The following is a 17333-nucleotide window of genomic DNA, read 5'->3' as shown; positions in this document are numbered from 1 at the left end:
TGAGCAGAGCTCAGGCTTTCAAAGGGGCACGGACAATTGAGAGGCCTGGGAGTACTCAGACCCGAGAGAGTTTCTCCTTAATTAGGCCTATAGGAAGTCTGGCTATCTTTCCAATCATTATCATGATGTCTTATTTGCTTAAGTTGGTTCTAACCCTATTTTTTCCCCTTTGAAGGACATAGAAAGTAGAATCACTGAGTAGTCATCAGGGATAAGCCGGTCATCAGTTAGGAGGCACAGCTGTCACCTGCCTTCATGCTCTAGGAGCACGGAAAGACACTTTGCTTCAGGCCTGAAGACAAGAAATAATATTGTTCAGCTCTCCCAAGTCACTCGACTGTGGCTCATTTGCTGGTATAGTCTAAAATAGAAACAAGTTTGTCAATCCATCTTGAAAGTGTTAAAAAAAAGTTTATTTTATGTTATGCTTTAACTCATTCAGTTCTATGCTCTCATTAATGAGTTTTGGCAATCTTCAAATTCCAATAGATAAACACCTAGTCCTAATCCTATCATATCAATGCGTCTTCTTCAATGTTCAAAGTAAGTTTATTATCAGAGTATGAATATGTCACTATATACTACCCAAAGATTCATTTTCTTGCCCACATTCACAGTAACACAAAGTAATACAATGGAATCAATGGAAAAACACTACACACAAAGACTGACAAATAGCCATTGTGCAAAAGAAGATAAACTGTGCAACTACCAAAGAAAAATAATTAATAAATATTTAAATAAATAATATTGAGAAAATGAGTTGTAGAGTCCTCAAAAGTGAGTCCATAGGTCGTGGAATCAATTCAGTGTTGAGGTAACTGAAGTTACCCACACTAGTACAGCTGAAGGTCGAAGGGTAATATCTTTTCCTGAACCAGGTGGCGTGGGACCATTCTTATCTGTAGCATACACGTCATTCCCTCCACCTCTTCCTCCAACATATTGCTATTTATATTGTAACATTTATTCCTTTACAGCAATCATTGTTCAATGGATATGAATGTGTCTCATTACATAAATAGAGCAATCACAAAATTGTACTTTTACAGCACTGAAGGAGACTGTAAAGAAGGAACCAAAAACGACTACTATCCATTGAGCCCACACTAATTATCTGCAAGAGCAATGCATGCAATTTTATTCTCTAGCTTCTTTTCTATGGCAAATGCACGTCTTCTTTCTAAAGTATCTATCCTTTTCCCTCCTGAGAGAGACAATTGCACCTGCTTTCAGCATCCATTCAGATCAGGAAGTTCATGACTACGGTACTTGTCGCATGAAAAGCAGATTTCCTCTTCAACACCTGATTCTATTGCCAATTGTTTCCAGTCTACACCAACTAGTCCTCAGCTCTTCCACAAACAGGATGAATAATGCAGAGTTAACAGGTTTCAGAGGTCTCAGGTCTGCCGTTTTGTTTCATGACCCATGAACTGTCCTTTACACATGCTCTCATTAGAACCTTTCTTCCACAAAGAAGCCATCTGCACACAACTGGCATCACGTGTGTGGATTGAACAAAAAGAACATTCATCATGTTCTATCAGCGTTCTTTGTCAATTGGTTCTTGGTCCTCTGCTTGCTGACAATTGTCTCACTGGAAACAGTTGACTTTTGAACCACCTTGCCATTCATCTTCTCAGCTTCTCTAGTCTCTCCAAAAACTGATCTCACTCACCCCTCAGAATCTGGCATCCTTCTTGAAGTATGGAACCCAAAATAGAGCAAAGGCCTTGCCAGAAACTTGACATATTATTCTTGTTTTCTGCACTCATTATTATAGCATCATGTATTTCATTTTAAAAAATCACATTCTACTTGAAAATTCCAGGCTTAAATGAACTCTGGGCCATCGCTATTAACTCCTGATATGGGTCACTTACATTTCATTATGTGAATCAGTTCACCAGTTGGGTCTGAAGCTAATACAGAAACAGAAAATGCTGTAAAAATTCAACAAGTCAGGCAGCAGCTATAGACAGAGAAACTGAGTTATCCTTCAAAAACACCAGGGAAGCAGGGAAACAAATTATTTTTGATTTGCAAAGTGGGTGGTGGAGGGATAGATAGGACAATGAGAATATATCTGATAGGATGAGGCATTATTGCCATATTGAACCACCATTCATGGAACTGTCTGGTTGATTAATGAGAGAGAGAAAGAGGGATTACAGAGAATTATAGGATTACTACTCAGTTCTGATGCAGACAGGAAAAACAAATTACCTGTCCTTGTTGTACTTGGTATTGAATCCCAAAGGCTGCACTTTCCCCAGATGGAGGGTCGGTTATTGTTCTCTGAACTTACATTGGACCTCATTGAAACAATGCAGGAGACTGCAGACAGATGGATCAGAGTGGATGTGGGATGGAATATTAAAGTGACAGGCAACTGGGTAGCTCTGTAGAGGAGCTCTGCAGAATGGTTGCCCAATCTGTGTTTGGTCTCCGGTGTATGAGAGACAGTGTCATGAGCACCAAATGGATCATACTTAAGCCAAGCCAAGTAGGAACATTAATGAATGGGTTGCTACTTACACAGTTTTGTAATCCACACCGGTGAGGATAATGATGCTATGTTCTACAGCATTTTCTTTTTGGAGGCATGAAATATTCTTGAATTCGGTTCCAGCTATTTATTCTTAGAAACATGGGAGTAACTGATATGTATGAGGAGCGTTGCCACAAGAAAGCAGCATCCATCATCAAAGACTCCCACCATCCAGGCCATGCTCTCTTCTTGCTGCTGCCATTGAGAAGTAGGTACAGGAGCCTCGGGACCCACACCACCAGGTTCAGGAACAGTTATTACCCTTCAACCATCAGGCTTCTGAACCAGAGTGGAAAACTTCACTCATCTCAACACTGAACTGTTTCTACAACCGATGGACTCCCATTCAAGGACTCTATATCTCATGTTCTCAATATTATTTATGACTTATTTATTTATTAGTAGTAGTAGTTTTTCTTTTTCTATTTGGACTGTTTGGGTTTTTTTGCACTTTGGTTGTTTGTCCATCTTTCTTTGTGTGTAGTTTTTCATTGGTTATAATGCGTTTCTTTGTAACTACTGTGAATGCACATAGGAAAATGAATTTCAGGGTAGAATATGGGGACATAATTGTACTTCAATAATAAATTTATTTTGAACTTTGAACTTTGACAGAGGGGATTTCCCCACTGTTGTAGAACCTGTTCCTTCAGTGCTATAATATAGGTTGCAATAGAGCTGATTGTCTGAAATAGTGTTTCTTGCCAGAAATCAATATGCCATTTTAATCAGTATTTTAATACCCTACACATACTCTCAGTACACTTGGAAAAGTTTAAAGACTTGGCTTAAACAAAAGAATGGTTTAGATCATTGTATAGACAGGTACGCAAAAGAAGTCAATAGTGAGTTAACATTTCCAATGAGTTTTATGAATCTTTCAAAATAAGTAATTTTAGCATTTTCAACCAACATAGCATGGGGCCTCCAGGTCACACTGTTATTGAGAGTATTCTAAATAATTGTTTGAAATTCTAGCATTTTAAATATTTAAATTTTAAATATAATCTAATGAAGTTATATGTTCATCTATACAAATGACCCCAGAAATGTTAGGATTGCTCCAGTTATTTTAAATAGTCAAGACCTGCCACGAGCATATTTCATGTCTTATGAAGAAAATCCTCATTCAGTTTTTAAACCTTTTGGCGTCCTAAAGGTCAGAAATGACTTAATACTGAAACATATGAGATTATGCAGATGCTGAAAATCCAGAGTAACACACACAAAATGCTGAGAGAACTCAGCGGGTCAGGCAACATCTATGTAAAGGAATAGACAGTCAATATTTTGGGTTGAAACCCTTCATCAGGACCGGTTATTGTTCTTGAATCTGTTGTAGATGCCTACACATTCTGTGTAATGAAGGTACTTCCAGAGTGTTAGTAAGCAGGGAGTGGCAGACGTTAGCGCAGCACTGATGACGGAGCAGTGATATATAGTATGTCTCCCATCAGAATGGGCTTGGCATCGTCATGCTTGGTCAAGAGTTTAGACAGTGTTACTAAAAGAAGCTCAGCAAGTTCTCTTACTGCGTAGACACAAAATGCATCAGTGTTAAGTTGAGTATATTATGAAAAGGCTGAGAATGTTGGATGCAGCAAAAGCAATGGAATCAGACAACAGCATAATCGCAGTACTAAAGTCCTGTATTCCTGAACTAGCTCCACCTCTCAACAGGGTGTGCTAGTAAATGTCAGAAACAGTAATATGATGTACAATATGGAAAATTGCTGGTGTTATTGCCCTCCAGCCCACTTTCAATCATCAGTAAAGTGATGAAAGTGTTTATCTGCAAATTGACAGTACTTTCATTTGCACTTCCTTGTCAATAACCTGTTCACTGTTTCCGTTCCACTCAGTTCCAGACCTCATCATGACCTGAGTCCAAATAACTGAGTTCCAGACATGAGGTGAGAGCAACTCCCTTTGTCAAAGCAGCATTTCAGCAATTGTGACAACAAGGAGTTCTGGCAATGGGCATCAAGAAAAGAAACTCCAGTGGTTAGAGTTGTAGATTAGAGAAAGGAAGATGATTGTGGATATTAGAGGTCAATCATCCCAGCCAGGTGAAATCACTGCAGGAGTTCGTCAGGCCAGTGTTCCCAGACCCAAATATCTTCAATTATTTTCTCAATGCTTTTCCATCCAACATGAGGTCAGAGGTGGAGTTGTTTACTGATGGGTGCACAATGCTCAGTTCCATTCACAACTCCACGTCAAACAAAGCATTGCATGCCTACATGCTCCAGGACCTAAATTACATTCAGGTATGGGCTGTTAAGTGGCATGTAATGCCACACCATAAAAGTGCCAGGTAATGATGGTTTGCAACAAGGGAGAAAGTAACCACCAAATCTATCACATATATTATCAGTATATTCCTACCTAGACTTTCAGCACATTACTATCAATTAGTCCCCCACTACAGTCACTATACTTTATGTACTTATCACACCATTGGAAGTACTGTAATGTCATTAACATCAAAATGAGGCCAAGTGTTCTCCAATTATAATGAAGAAAGACCAACTGCAACATTCACACTTGAACAATATTCCTAAATATGTCATCAATAATTGGCGCTGAAAGTGACATTATACACAGTTGAACATGTTTGTCTATAAATTTCTGTAGCCATTAAATACTACAGATTTTTAATTTACATATCTTTGCGCTGTGTTTTATTTGTTTCTTCCTATGTCTACCTCACAGTCAATAGCTTTTTCACTTCCTGAATCCAGCCACAAACTTTCAGCGCCAAAGCATTCTAACAAGAAAATTTGATTCATCTTTAGCAGTTTTAAGGGAGGGACATCCTTTGGTTGAACCTACAATAAATTTTGCATTTTGATCTATCTGTAGACCTCTTGATAATTTCCAAACCAATTTTTAACAAAGACTGACAACAGCCCTACCTGGGAAGCAGACTTTTTCGGAGAAAGTCCATGGGAGGACATTCTTGGAGAGCAGGTTGGTGACAGTGTGCTACTGGAGGTGGTTGACCCTTTGCTGCTGTCAGTGAACCATGAGAAAGGCACAAACTGTGGCACTGCCGCCTTGGCAGAAGCCAGAATACTGATTGGGCTATCAAAAGACTCCCTGCAAACAGGAAGAGGCGAGAGTCAGAATACGGAGCAAATTGAAAGCATAATCAATGACACAGGAGACTTTACAAATCAACTTAGAAAATTAGAAAAGGCTGATCAACCAATTCCAAAGTTTGGATGAAGCTAATTAGATTTATGGTGCATGGGATATGCACAGATAAATTAAGTGTCAGGCATACCCAATATGTGATGCTTTTATTTTATGGGCTGTAAAATGGGAAACTCTCTCCCCATAATACTGTGAGTACAAGGGCAATCACAGATTTCAAGCCTCTGACCTGATACAACAGTTCACGTTTTCGAGAAATATTGGCATTTTATAACTGTAAAATCTTGGGGCTCTATTATAAGTATCCAGAAAAAGCAGAACTTCTGAGTTTTCCCATAGTTGTTCATCACCATTACGTTCATTAGCCTCTGACGTAAAGTCCAGCAATGGGAGACAGCATCCTACTGACACTGCCAAGTTAGACCTTATGCAGATTCAACAACTCCATTCAAGACCAAAGGTTGCTAAGACACAGGAGCAGAATTTGGCCATATAGCCCACTGAGTCTGATCTGCCATTCCACTGTGGCTGACTTATTATCCCTCTCAACTCCTTTCTTCTGCCTTCTCCCCATAACCTTTGACACCCTGACAAATCAAGAACCTATCAACCACCACATTAAGCATACTCAATGACTTGGCCTCCAGAGCCGTCTATGGCAATGAATTCCACAGATTCACCACTCTAGACTCTCCCATTATAGGAAACATCCTCTCCACATCTATCCTATCTAAGCTTTTCAATATTTAATAGGTTTCAATGAGATCCACTCTCATTCTTCTAAACTCTGGCAAATATAGGCTCAGAGCCATCAAACGGTCCTATATGTTAACCTTTTCAGTCCTGGAACAAATCTCATGAACTTCCTCTGGACCCTCTCCAATGCCAGAATATTTTTTCTTCGACAAGGGGCCCAAAACTGATCACAATACACCAGGTGCGATCTGCCTTATAAAGCCTCAGCATCACATCCTTGCTCCTACGTTCTAGTCCTTTCAAAATGAATGTTAACTTTGTATTTGCCTTTCTTACCACCAGCCCAACCTGCAAATTAACCTTTAGGGAATTCTGCACAAGGACCCCCAAGTCCTTTTGACCTCTGATTTTTTAATTTTCTCCATGTTTAGAAAATAGTCTACACCCTTATTCCATCTGCCAAAATGCATGACCCTGCACTTCCCAACACTATATTCCATCTGCCAGTTCTTTGCCCATTCTCCTAATCTGTCTAAGTCTTTTGGCAGGCTTCTTGCTGCGTCAACACTACCTGTCCCTCCACCTATCTTCATATTGTCCTCAAATGTAGCCACAAAGCCAAACATATTTAGCCACAACATATTTATCAGGATAGATTTCCCCTTAAGAAAACCATGCCTATTTTATCATGTGCCTCCAAGTACCCTGAAACCTCATCTTTAATAATGGACTCCAAAAACTTTCCAATCACTGAAGTCAGGCTAACTGGCATATAATTTCCTTTCTTCTGTCTCCCTCCCTTAAAGAGTGCAGTGACATTTGCAATTTTTCAGTCCTCTGGAACCTTTCCAGAATCCAGTGATTCTTGAAAGATCACTATTTATGCCTCCACAATCTCTTCAGCTACCTCTTTCAGAACCCTGGGGTGTACACCATCTGGTCCAGGTGACTTATCTACCTTCAGACCTTTCAAGCTTCTCAAGTACCTTCTCCATAGTAATAGCAACTTCACTCACCTCTGCTCCCTGACACTCTTGAATTTCTGCAATACTGCTAGTGTCTTCCACAGTGAAGACTGACGGAAAATAATTACTAAGTTCATCCGCCATTTCTTTGTTCCTCAGTACTACTTCCCCAGTGCCATTTTCCAGCAGTCCGATATCTAATCTCACCTCTCTTTTACTCCTTATATGTCTGAATAAATCTTTAGTGTCCTCTTTATATAATTGGATAGCTTACCTTCATATTTCATCTTTTCACTCCTTATGGCATTTTAGTTGCCCTCTGTTGGTTTTTAAAAGCTTTTCAATCCTCTAACATCCTATGTTATATGCCCTCTCTTTTCCTTTTCTGCTTTCTTTGACTCCCCTTGTCAACCATGGTTGTGTCATCCTCCCTTTAGAATATTTCTTCTTCTTTGGGATGCATCTATCCTGCACCTTCCAAACTGCTCCCAGAAACTCCAGCTATTGCTGTTCTGCTAGTGTCCCCTTCCAATCAATTGTCGCCAGCTCTCTTCTCTCATATGAGCTGGGAGACAGTTAAGTTTTAAGTATTGTATAACTGTTTGGTTTAACAGAGGTAATTTAAATGTATTTATTTAAATTTTCCTGTATTTTAAATCTTTTTGCCTTAATATTTGTTAATATTATTTTTTAATAATTCAAAAAATTCAAAAAAGATTCATCCTGTTGAACATCTAGTTCAGCCCGAAGGAATGGCTTCATCAGCTATTAAAACAATTTAGTGAGATTTATAACATGAAGTCTCTCTTCTACATAATGTCTGCCAATCGGGGTGGACCTTGCTTCATTTACATTATTCTGGCTGGGGAGATCTGCTCAAAGTAAGAGTGGGTTAAATGGTTAATAAAGTAACAATCTTAGTCAGTAAATTGTTCTCATGAGCATCCAAACCATTAACTATGTTTTCTCAGTCTGCAGGTTACATAAGTACATAAGATCCTTTGAGCCTGCTCCACCATACAATAACATCATGGCTGAACTGACTATGAACTCAGCTCCACTTACCTGCCTTTTCCCCATAGCCCTTAATTCCCCTGCTATCCAAAAATCTATCGAGCTGAGTCTTAAATATATTTAATGAGGTAGCCTCTACAGCTTCCCAGGGCAGATAATTCTACAGATTCCGCTATTCTGTGAAAAGCAGTTTCTCTTCGTCTCCTAAATCTCTTCCCCCAAATCTTGAGGCTACGTCCCCCAGTTCTAGTCTCACTTTCCAGTGGAAATAGCATTCCTCTAACTTATCTACCCCTTTCATAATTTTATATGCTTCTGTAAGATCCCTTCTCATTCTACTGAGTTCCAGCGAGTATAGCCCCAGTCACAGGCTAAACCCTCATCTTCAGAATCAAACTGATGAACCTTCTCTGCATCACCTCCAAAGCCAGTATATTTTTCCACAAGTAAGGAGACCAGAAGAGCATGCAGTACTCCATTTGTGATCGCACCAATATCCTGTACAGCTGCATCACATCCTCCCTGCTCTTAAACTCAACCCTGCTAGCAATGAAGGCCAATATTCCATTTGCCTTCTTGATAACCTGTAACATCTGCAAACCAACCTTTTGCAAATTCATGTATAAGAAACTCCTAAGTCCCTGTGCACAACAGCTTGCTGCAATCTTTCACCATATAATCTGACTTTTAATTTTTCCTTCCAAACTGGATGACCTTGCATTAACCAGCGTTGTACTCCATCTGCCAGACCCTTGCCCACTCACTTAACCTATCTCTATCTCTCTGCAGGCTCTTCGCAGCCTCTGCACAATATACTCAGTGTAGTATACACTCTAAATCGTTAATGTACAGTATATCATGAACACTTGCAGGCCCAGCACCAACCGTTGCGACAATCCACTCACCACTGACTGCCAACCAGAGAAACACCCATTTAACCCAACTCGCTGCCTTCTATTGGTTAACCAATCTTCCATCCATGCTAATATATTACCCACAACTCCATGCATCCTTATCTTATGGATAAGTCTTTATGAGACACCTTATGGAACACCTTCTGGAAATCCAAGTATACAACATCCACCTGTTCCCCTCTATCCACTCTGCTTGTTCTATCCTCAAAGAACTCCAGTACGTTTGTCAAACAGAGCCTGCCTTTCGTGAGTGCATGCTGTGTCTGCCTGATGGAAACATTTGTACCAGATGTCTTGCTATTTCTTCCATAGTGATCGCTTCAAACACTTTCCCCACTACAGACATTAAGATAACTAGCCTACAGTTACATACATAATATGCTGGAGGAACGCATTTGGTCTATAGTTACACATCTTTTGTCTGCATCCTTTATTAAACAGTGGCATGATATTAGCTATCTTCCAATCTGCCAGGACCTGCCCAGAGTCCAGACAATTTTGGTAAATTAACACAAATACATCTACTGTAACAGCCACCATTTCTTTCAATACTCTGAGATGCATCCGATCAGGACCAGGAGATCTGTCTATCTTTAGGGCCACTAGTTTGCTCATCATTAGCTCTTTAATGACAGCGATTATATCAAGGTCCTCACCTCCCATCACATCCATAACATCTCTCATGACTGTCTAGAAGCTTCAAGCATTCTCTGATTTTATTAAGTATTGCCAGCAAGCCACAATATTTTGCTTTAGTACATAAGTTTTAATGGGCAGAGCTATTATAGGAAAAGGAGCAAAAGTGAGGTAAGTGGATTTGATGGACAGACCAGATATGATCGAATTGAGTGGTTTCTTCCTAGTTCTGATGTTGCTGGATTACTTTGTTATTGCCAGGGATGAAAGGCAAGAAGAGAATCAGGTATAGCTTATAGCAATGATGCATTTACTGAGTGGGTGCAATCTGAGGGCATACAACTTCAAAAATAGTTATGGAAAGTCAATGAAAACAGAAATAGTTGTGGGAAACTCATCACAGTGTCAGAGTCCAATTCTTGGTTGTCGAAATGCCAGCCCAGACACATTACATTAATGCAGAAACAGAAATCTAAAATCTGCCGATGTTCATCTCCCTAGGCCATGCATTTTACATTCAAAGAAAATAAAAGATCTATTATCACATCCTTCTCTGTCCTGGGGCCTCTGTCAATCCAAAATTAGACAAGAATTAAACTGATAGTGTAACTATTTTAAATCATCACATTTTACCTCTAATTGGCTTTAAGCATGATTCAAAACAAGTCTTAGAACTGAGTTCCATTTAAATTCTCCAGCTGCAATCTTTTCCAATCTCCTTTAGATGCTGTACAATCTGATTTGCATTTCAAACATCTTGTGCGCTTTAACATGTGGAGCTAGAAACGAATGTTGGCTGTTGGCAAAAGCAAATGCTTTTATGTGTAAGTTTTAAATGTTAGTGTAAGTTATTGACAAAATGAATTGGGAGTGGGTTGGGGCTGATGTGTACGTGTAAGAGAATAAGTTGCAGGAGTAAAGGGAAATAAAGAGAGAGATAGTAGGACTAATGAGATTACTTTGGGAAGTACATTGGCACACAATGGGCCAAATGGTCTCCAAATAGGTGAGGTATGTATAAATTTATCTGTCATTTTTATAGAGGTGTTAACATACTTAATGTAAAAAGTTAATCGCATTTTTCCTTAAATCTCAATTGATTTGATAGATTATAATCCACAAATAACAAAGGAAAAATAATTCCATTTAAGAATGATGAAAAACCAGCAGTTTAAATTATTGATCTGTTTATACAGTATGTGCTAATATTTCTTCCTTTTTACAGCAATCTTACAAATAACTTAGTTTCAATACAGATCCCAAGCCAATAAAATCTATTAATTCTACTAAAGATCATGGTATTTGATGAATTATATACTAATTTTATGTAATAATAATCTGCTGCTAATGATGCTTTTTACTTTGATATCCATAGTTATAAATGTTCATTTTTTCCCCTTACTGTACAATGAAAAGAAAGAGATAGGAATAACTCTTAAAAACAAGAGATTCTGCGATGCTGGAAAACCAGAGTAACACACGGAAAATGTTGGAGGAACTGAGCAGGACAGATAGCATCTATGGAGAGGAATAAACGGTCGACATTTCAGGCTGAGGTCTTTCATCAGGACTGGAAAGGAAGGGGGATGAAGCCAGATTAAGAAGGTAGGATGAGGGGAAGGTGTACAAGTTGAGGGGAAGGAGATAGTTGAAATTAGGTGAGGGGGAAGATGGCGGGGTGGGGAAAGGGGATGAAGTGAGCAGCTGGGAGGTGATAGATGGAAGAGGTAAAGGGCTGAAGAAGGAGGAATCTGACAGGAGAGGAGAGTGGATTAGTAAGAGGAGAGGAGAAGAGAAGGGGTAAGGGAGAGCCAGAATAGGGACTGGGAAAAGAGAGAAGGGGGAGAGGGGAGAAATTACTAGGTAAATTGATTTTCATGCTATCAAATTAGAGGCTGCCTAGACAGAATATAAGGTGTTTTTCCTCCAAACTGAGAATGCACTCATCATGGCAGTAGAGGAGACCATGGACAGACACAGTGGAATGGAAATGGGAAGTTGAATTGAAATGGGTGGCTACTATAAAATCCCACCTTTTGTGGTGGATGGAGTGAATGTGCTTGACGAAATGATTCCCCAATCTACATCCGGTCTCACCGATGTAGAGGAGGCAGCACCAAGAGCACCAGATACAGTAGATGGCCCCGGCAGACTTGCAGGTGAAGCATCACCTCACCTGGAAGGACTGTTTGGGGCCCTGAATTGTGCTGAGGGAGAAGGTAGCACCTTCATTCCGTCCAGCACAAAAGGAAGATCTTCAAAAGATTTATCTAAGGAGCATACTGAGGGAGATGTGAGTGGGGGCAAACATCCCAGTCAAATGCTGGTCAAAGGGAGAGAGGTGGAGAAGGTAGGAGGATATCTCCTGATCTAACTAAAGTATATGTGGAACTTCCTTTGTTCGCTTCTTAATTCAACTTTCAGAGATCTTGATTGGGCCACTCAAATGGGTCGTGCCTGCAATGTGCAACTTAACCCACATTAATGCAACTGGTATAGCCAGTGGGTATATATATTTTAATCAGGCTACACCAGAACTAGATAGGAAACCCACTCAACTATTTAAAGCCATATTCAAATGTTGCTTCAGGCAGGTTTGGGATAACAAAGGCTCAGGAAGATCCCAGTCTTCAGGAATCAGCACCTCTTTTTGAGATGAAAAACAGCAATAAAATCATAAAACTAGGATTATTCTGTCTGAAGGAGCTTACCTCCAATAAAATCAACCTGCAATCAGACAAATGAGAATAGGCCACTGCACAATTGTGAAAATAAGCACAATTATTGATATGATTTTTCTGAAATCCAGTTTATCTGGTTACTGATCCTTTGGCTAAGAGGGTTTGTTCTGGGACCTAGCAGGAATTTTCAGGTCTAAGTGATCTCCAGAAATTTGATCTCTGCCCGTTCTAGTGTCTCCTGGACAGTCTTGTTCTGGATATGAATTAAGGTTACAAGGTCCACTAGCTGTTACATGCAGCTTATGTTGCCTAGCCCAAGTTCAGCACTAGTTTAAGTACATTAAGCACAACTAATAGAAGTAGAAACAGGCCATACAACTTCCTGACCTTGCTCTGCCACTCAATAAGACAAAGGATGAGACACAAGAGATCCCTGGAAATCTACAACAACACACCAAGCACTGGAGTAACTTAGCAGGTCAGGCAGTATCGATGGAGGGAAATGGACAGACAACATTTCAGGTCAAGAGCCTTCATCTTAACTCTCATCCTGAAATGTCGACTAGCCAAGATCACAGTTGATCTGAGCTTGGCCTTGTACTGTATCAGATCGATTGCAAAAAATTGGCAAGTGTGCATGAGGCAATTTGATTGCGCAGCGGATTGATTGGGCCTCCGACACATGGAGAGCTCTCTCTGTTGGGCACAGGCTTTCAAATGCGCATGTTTTTTGTCTTAGCAGGCCCGGTTTGTTGCTCCCACAGTGTATGTAGCCCAGCATGTACCATTACTAACATGACTCAGTAAAAATATTTAATCCTACTTCTCCGTTGTTGTTCTTGTTTCGCACCTACATAATACTTGGTGATGAGAATCAAAACAAAAGAAGGCCGATTGCAAGAATTGGCAAGTGCGCATGCAGCCATTTTAATTGCGCGGTGAATCAATTGGGCCTCCTACATATGGAGGGTTCTCTCTTTTGGCGCAAGCTTTTGAGTGCGTGTGTTTTCATCTTGGAGGGCCTGGCTCAATGCTCCCACACTGTACGTTGTCTAGCATGTACCATTACCAATATGTCTGAGTAAAACATTTAAGCTTACTACTCCATTGTAGTTTTTGCTCCACACATACATAACAGGCCTCACCTCCACTTCAGTGATTGTTCCCCAGAATCCTCGACTCTCCCAATATCCAAACCCTTTTCTCACCTTACTTACATCCAATGACAAAGCCTCTGCAGCTTTTTGGATGAGAAGAATCCAAAGATTCTCCAAACTCCAAATTAGATTCATGGAGTAATACAGCATGGAAACTGGCCCTTCAGCCCAACTGGTCCATGCTGACCACAGCAACATCCCTGCTCGTCCCAGTTGCCTGTATTTGGCCCATGATCTTCCAAGCTCCTCCCCTCCATGTAGCTATTCAACTGCCTCTTAAATGTTGCAGTAGTACCAACCCCAACGACTTCTGCTAGCAGCTCATTCCAGGTACTGTGTCTTTATCTGTCTTAGATGATTGATCGCTTATTCTAAAACTAAGGTTTTAAATAGATGAGTAGTCTGCCTAGCTGTTGCACATGGGAGGCTTCTTAAATACACAAGTTAGTGTTCTCTACTGAATGCACAGTTCCGCGTTCCTGTGAGATGAGCATAGGCAATATGGCACTATACATCTGAGTTGCCTAACCAGTGATCACTGAAGGATCACGGAAAACTGTGTCAAAATTAGAGCAAGTCGACTTCCAGGCTTCTCTTTGCTGGGAAAGAAGATGTCCTACCTGCAACAAAATCCATTGCACTGCCAGAACATTTGCACCACTTGTTTACGTGAGATTAAATGTGAAAATGTGGAGGTGAAGGTATAATGCAGTGGGGCCTGCATTTGCATATTTAAATGTTTAAAAAGAAAATTTCCAGCCCACTCTATCCAAAACACAACTCATTCAAATCCATGACGTTCTAGACTCTTGTAAAACAATAGTACATATCAGGCATCTTTTGCTCATAATATCACAGGCAAAATTCCTTACCCAGCTTAAAGCATAACTTATTTATGAGTAAGGGTCCATCAAAGATAAATTTGACGAGATCTTCTATTTTTGCTTTTATGGTCAAAGAAATTATTATGTGGTCCACCCCACTCTAAAACATCATTGAAGGGAAAGTATCATTGGTGGTAGAAGTTAATGTGGTGAAGTCAACTCGAGTACATCAGCAAGAGATTTTGCAACATCATGCAACAACTTTGTGCCCTTTCAGCTACATGCGAAGATGTGGTAGCTTGCCGACTAACAGTTTGATTTTACCTGCTGCCAGTAGACAGTCTGTTTGCTGCCTTCTCTGCTTTTCTTCCTTTGGTGGATGAGGATCTTCGCAGCTGTACCCTGTAATGGTGCAAACCATAGTCATTGGAATTCTTCAGAGTTACTAGCAGTAAGAATCCAGCTCTTCATTAACTCTCTAAGCTTTAAACTGATAGGATGGCTGGAATCAGGAGCCAAAGAACAAGTTTCCATGCTGTATATGTACACTAATACATTGTATATGTATTTAATGATTATGGAATGATACGTCCCCTTTTGGCTCTCAGCAACACCCCCCCCCCCCACCCCAATCCCAAACTCCAATTCACTTCTGCCAGTTGAACAACTTATTTTTTGCTCTTGTAGTTTCATTGACCAAAGACTTTAAAGCTTGGTGTCCAACACTCCTACTATTTTTCCCTTAGTTACTCCATTAGAAATAAGTGTGATTATTAACACTCCCAATAATATCATCTGCTTTAGGTCACAAGCCTCCAATTTCTTCACATGAATGAAGTCTATGCCAGCATTCCAGTAAATCCCTTCTGCAGCTTCTGAGGCTTTGACATCCTTTCCAAGGTGCAGTTTCCAGAATTGAATCTAACAGCACATAAACACAGCCTAGGCATGCTTTGAGAAAGGCTTAGTTGTCACTGACACTTCATTCTGTGGTGATGCTGATAATGTTAATTACAGAGGTATTTAAATTTTTTGGTCTTTCACTTTAACCTTATTAACATTCTGTCCTCATTCTGACTATTCTTCTGTCTATGATTGCTATTTAATCATTTATGGCCTGCAGCTAACTGCTCTGCTTCTGCATCTACACCAGAGTTTTGCTTTATTTCCTTTCAACATTAATTTATTCCGGTCAAAAGGGGAATATTTTTAATGAGAAACTATCTCATTTTGGATTTTATTTTAATTTGTTCTACATTATTTTGCATAACCTCAGAAATGAACCTACTACATTCCCAAAGCAGCTAATGAGCAACTTAACCAATCTGAGTGTTAATGACTCTTCAGTGGGTATAACCAGCTCAGAACTTTTCATCACAAAATACTGCAGATCCTCAGATATACAGGGGATTCCCCATTTTATCTGCTTTGTGGGTAAGTGTATATACACACATATGAACTGAAGTTCGTTTTGGTTGTACTACGGCAGGAGAAAGGGATTGAGCGGGATACTAAATCAGCCATGGTGGAGCAGTCTTAATGGGCTGAATGGCCTGATTCTCTTTCTATATCTTATGGTCTTACAGCCTGAAGTTTGCACTGTTCCATACTAGATCAGAATTTTAACCACTATAACTTTAGTATGGTTAGCATTTTCTATTTTAAGCAAGAATTTTTAAAAATTGCTTAATTTATATTCCGCTAAAGCACAGATTACACTAAAGTTGATTTGTCTTGCTCTCTGCCTTGTTCACTCCATTGTCACTCATCAGCATTATTACGTATTATTCATATTTGTGCATTTGTTGCCAATGCATGAGTGACAGCAGGCAGGTGCATTCTCACGGAGTCCTTGCAGTCTATGAATGACCTGCCTTCAAGTCACTGACAGGGAGTCTCTGTGAGCAGATCCCAGCTTGGCCCTGGAAGTCTGATTTGAGAACTTCCTTTGAGATATTTGTTTAGTGGCTTCTCTTTGCACTTGCAGCTCACCTCGCCTCTCATTGTACTGACACCCTCTTCCTCAGCTCCCAGCACTGCCTGTCCCAATTCTCCCATTCACTAAGCACTAATCAATTCTCCCATTCACTCTCCATTCACCAATTAACCGATTTTGCCCCATTCTCACTGACCAATGGGCTAGCCAAGTCCCTCATACACAGCAATCAAAGGACACTCACACCCACATATGGAGATCGCGGTCACTGGTTGCTAGCAGTTGGCTCATAGCATGTCACCCCCTCCCCCATCAGATTCATGTCTCGTTCCCTACAGCCAAGTTTCTTTCCCCACCTAATCTTGCCCCCCAAATCCTCCCTGTCACAATATGTCCATATCCATGGATAACTGATTTCCTTTCCACATTCTCCTCAGGTGCAGTGTACACTACATTAGGCTGAATCAGTAATGCCTGCCATCTCATGCTACAGTGCCACTGAATTTACAAGCAGTCATCCCAAGAAGACTTGGTGCAAGATCTTCAGACTGTGATAAGAGATGGAAAAACTAATGAATAAAATATAGCTTCCAGGCCTGCAGGCCACAGCAATTTTTCTTTTTGCTATTTCAAAGATTAAATAGCAAGTAAACCAAAATGCTAAATAGGGCTGCTTTAATGGCTTTGTCTGTAATAAGAAGCATCATAAACAGCATTTTTGTTCAATACTCCACACGAGAACATTGATCTAACAAACATTATATATGCTGCACTCATGACAGTAATACATGTTCAAT

At 40.1% G+C, this 17333-nt stretch overlaps 1 protein-coding gene across 2 annotated transcripts in view; it reads right to left on the bottom strand.

Annotated features, from left to right (window-relative positions):
* Nucleotides 1-17333, bottom strand: part of samd14 (sterile alpha motif domain containing 14) — a 164586-nt gene that overhangs the window by 47447 nt on the left and 99806 nt on the right. For both annotated transcript variants that reach the window (XM_073071660.1, XM_073071659.1), the window contains 2 exons: nucleotides 14925-15002; nucleotides 5473-5656 (listed from right to left, as the gene is read on the bottom strand). In XM_073071660.1, coding sequence (XP_072927761.1) covers nucleotides 5473-5656; nucleotides 14925-15002 — 262 coding nt within the window. The remainder of the gene's footprint in view (nucleotides 1-5472; nucleotides 5657-14924; nucleotides 15003-17333) is intronic.

This window comes from Hemitrygon akajei, chromosome 18 (genome assembly GCF_048418815.1).
Source record: "Hemitrygon akajei chromosome 18, sHemAka1.3, whole genome shotgun sequence".
Classification (NCBI taxonomy): domain Eukaryota; kingdom Metazoa; phylum Chordata; class Chondrichthyes; order Myliobatiformes; family Dasyatidae; genus Hemitrygon; species Hemitrygon akajei.
This window is presented reverse-complemented; position numbering and strand designations above follow the sequence as displayed.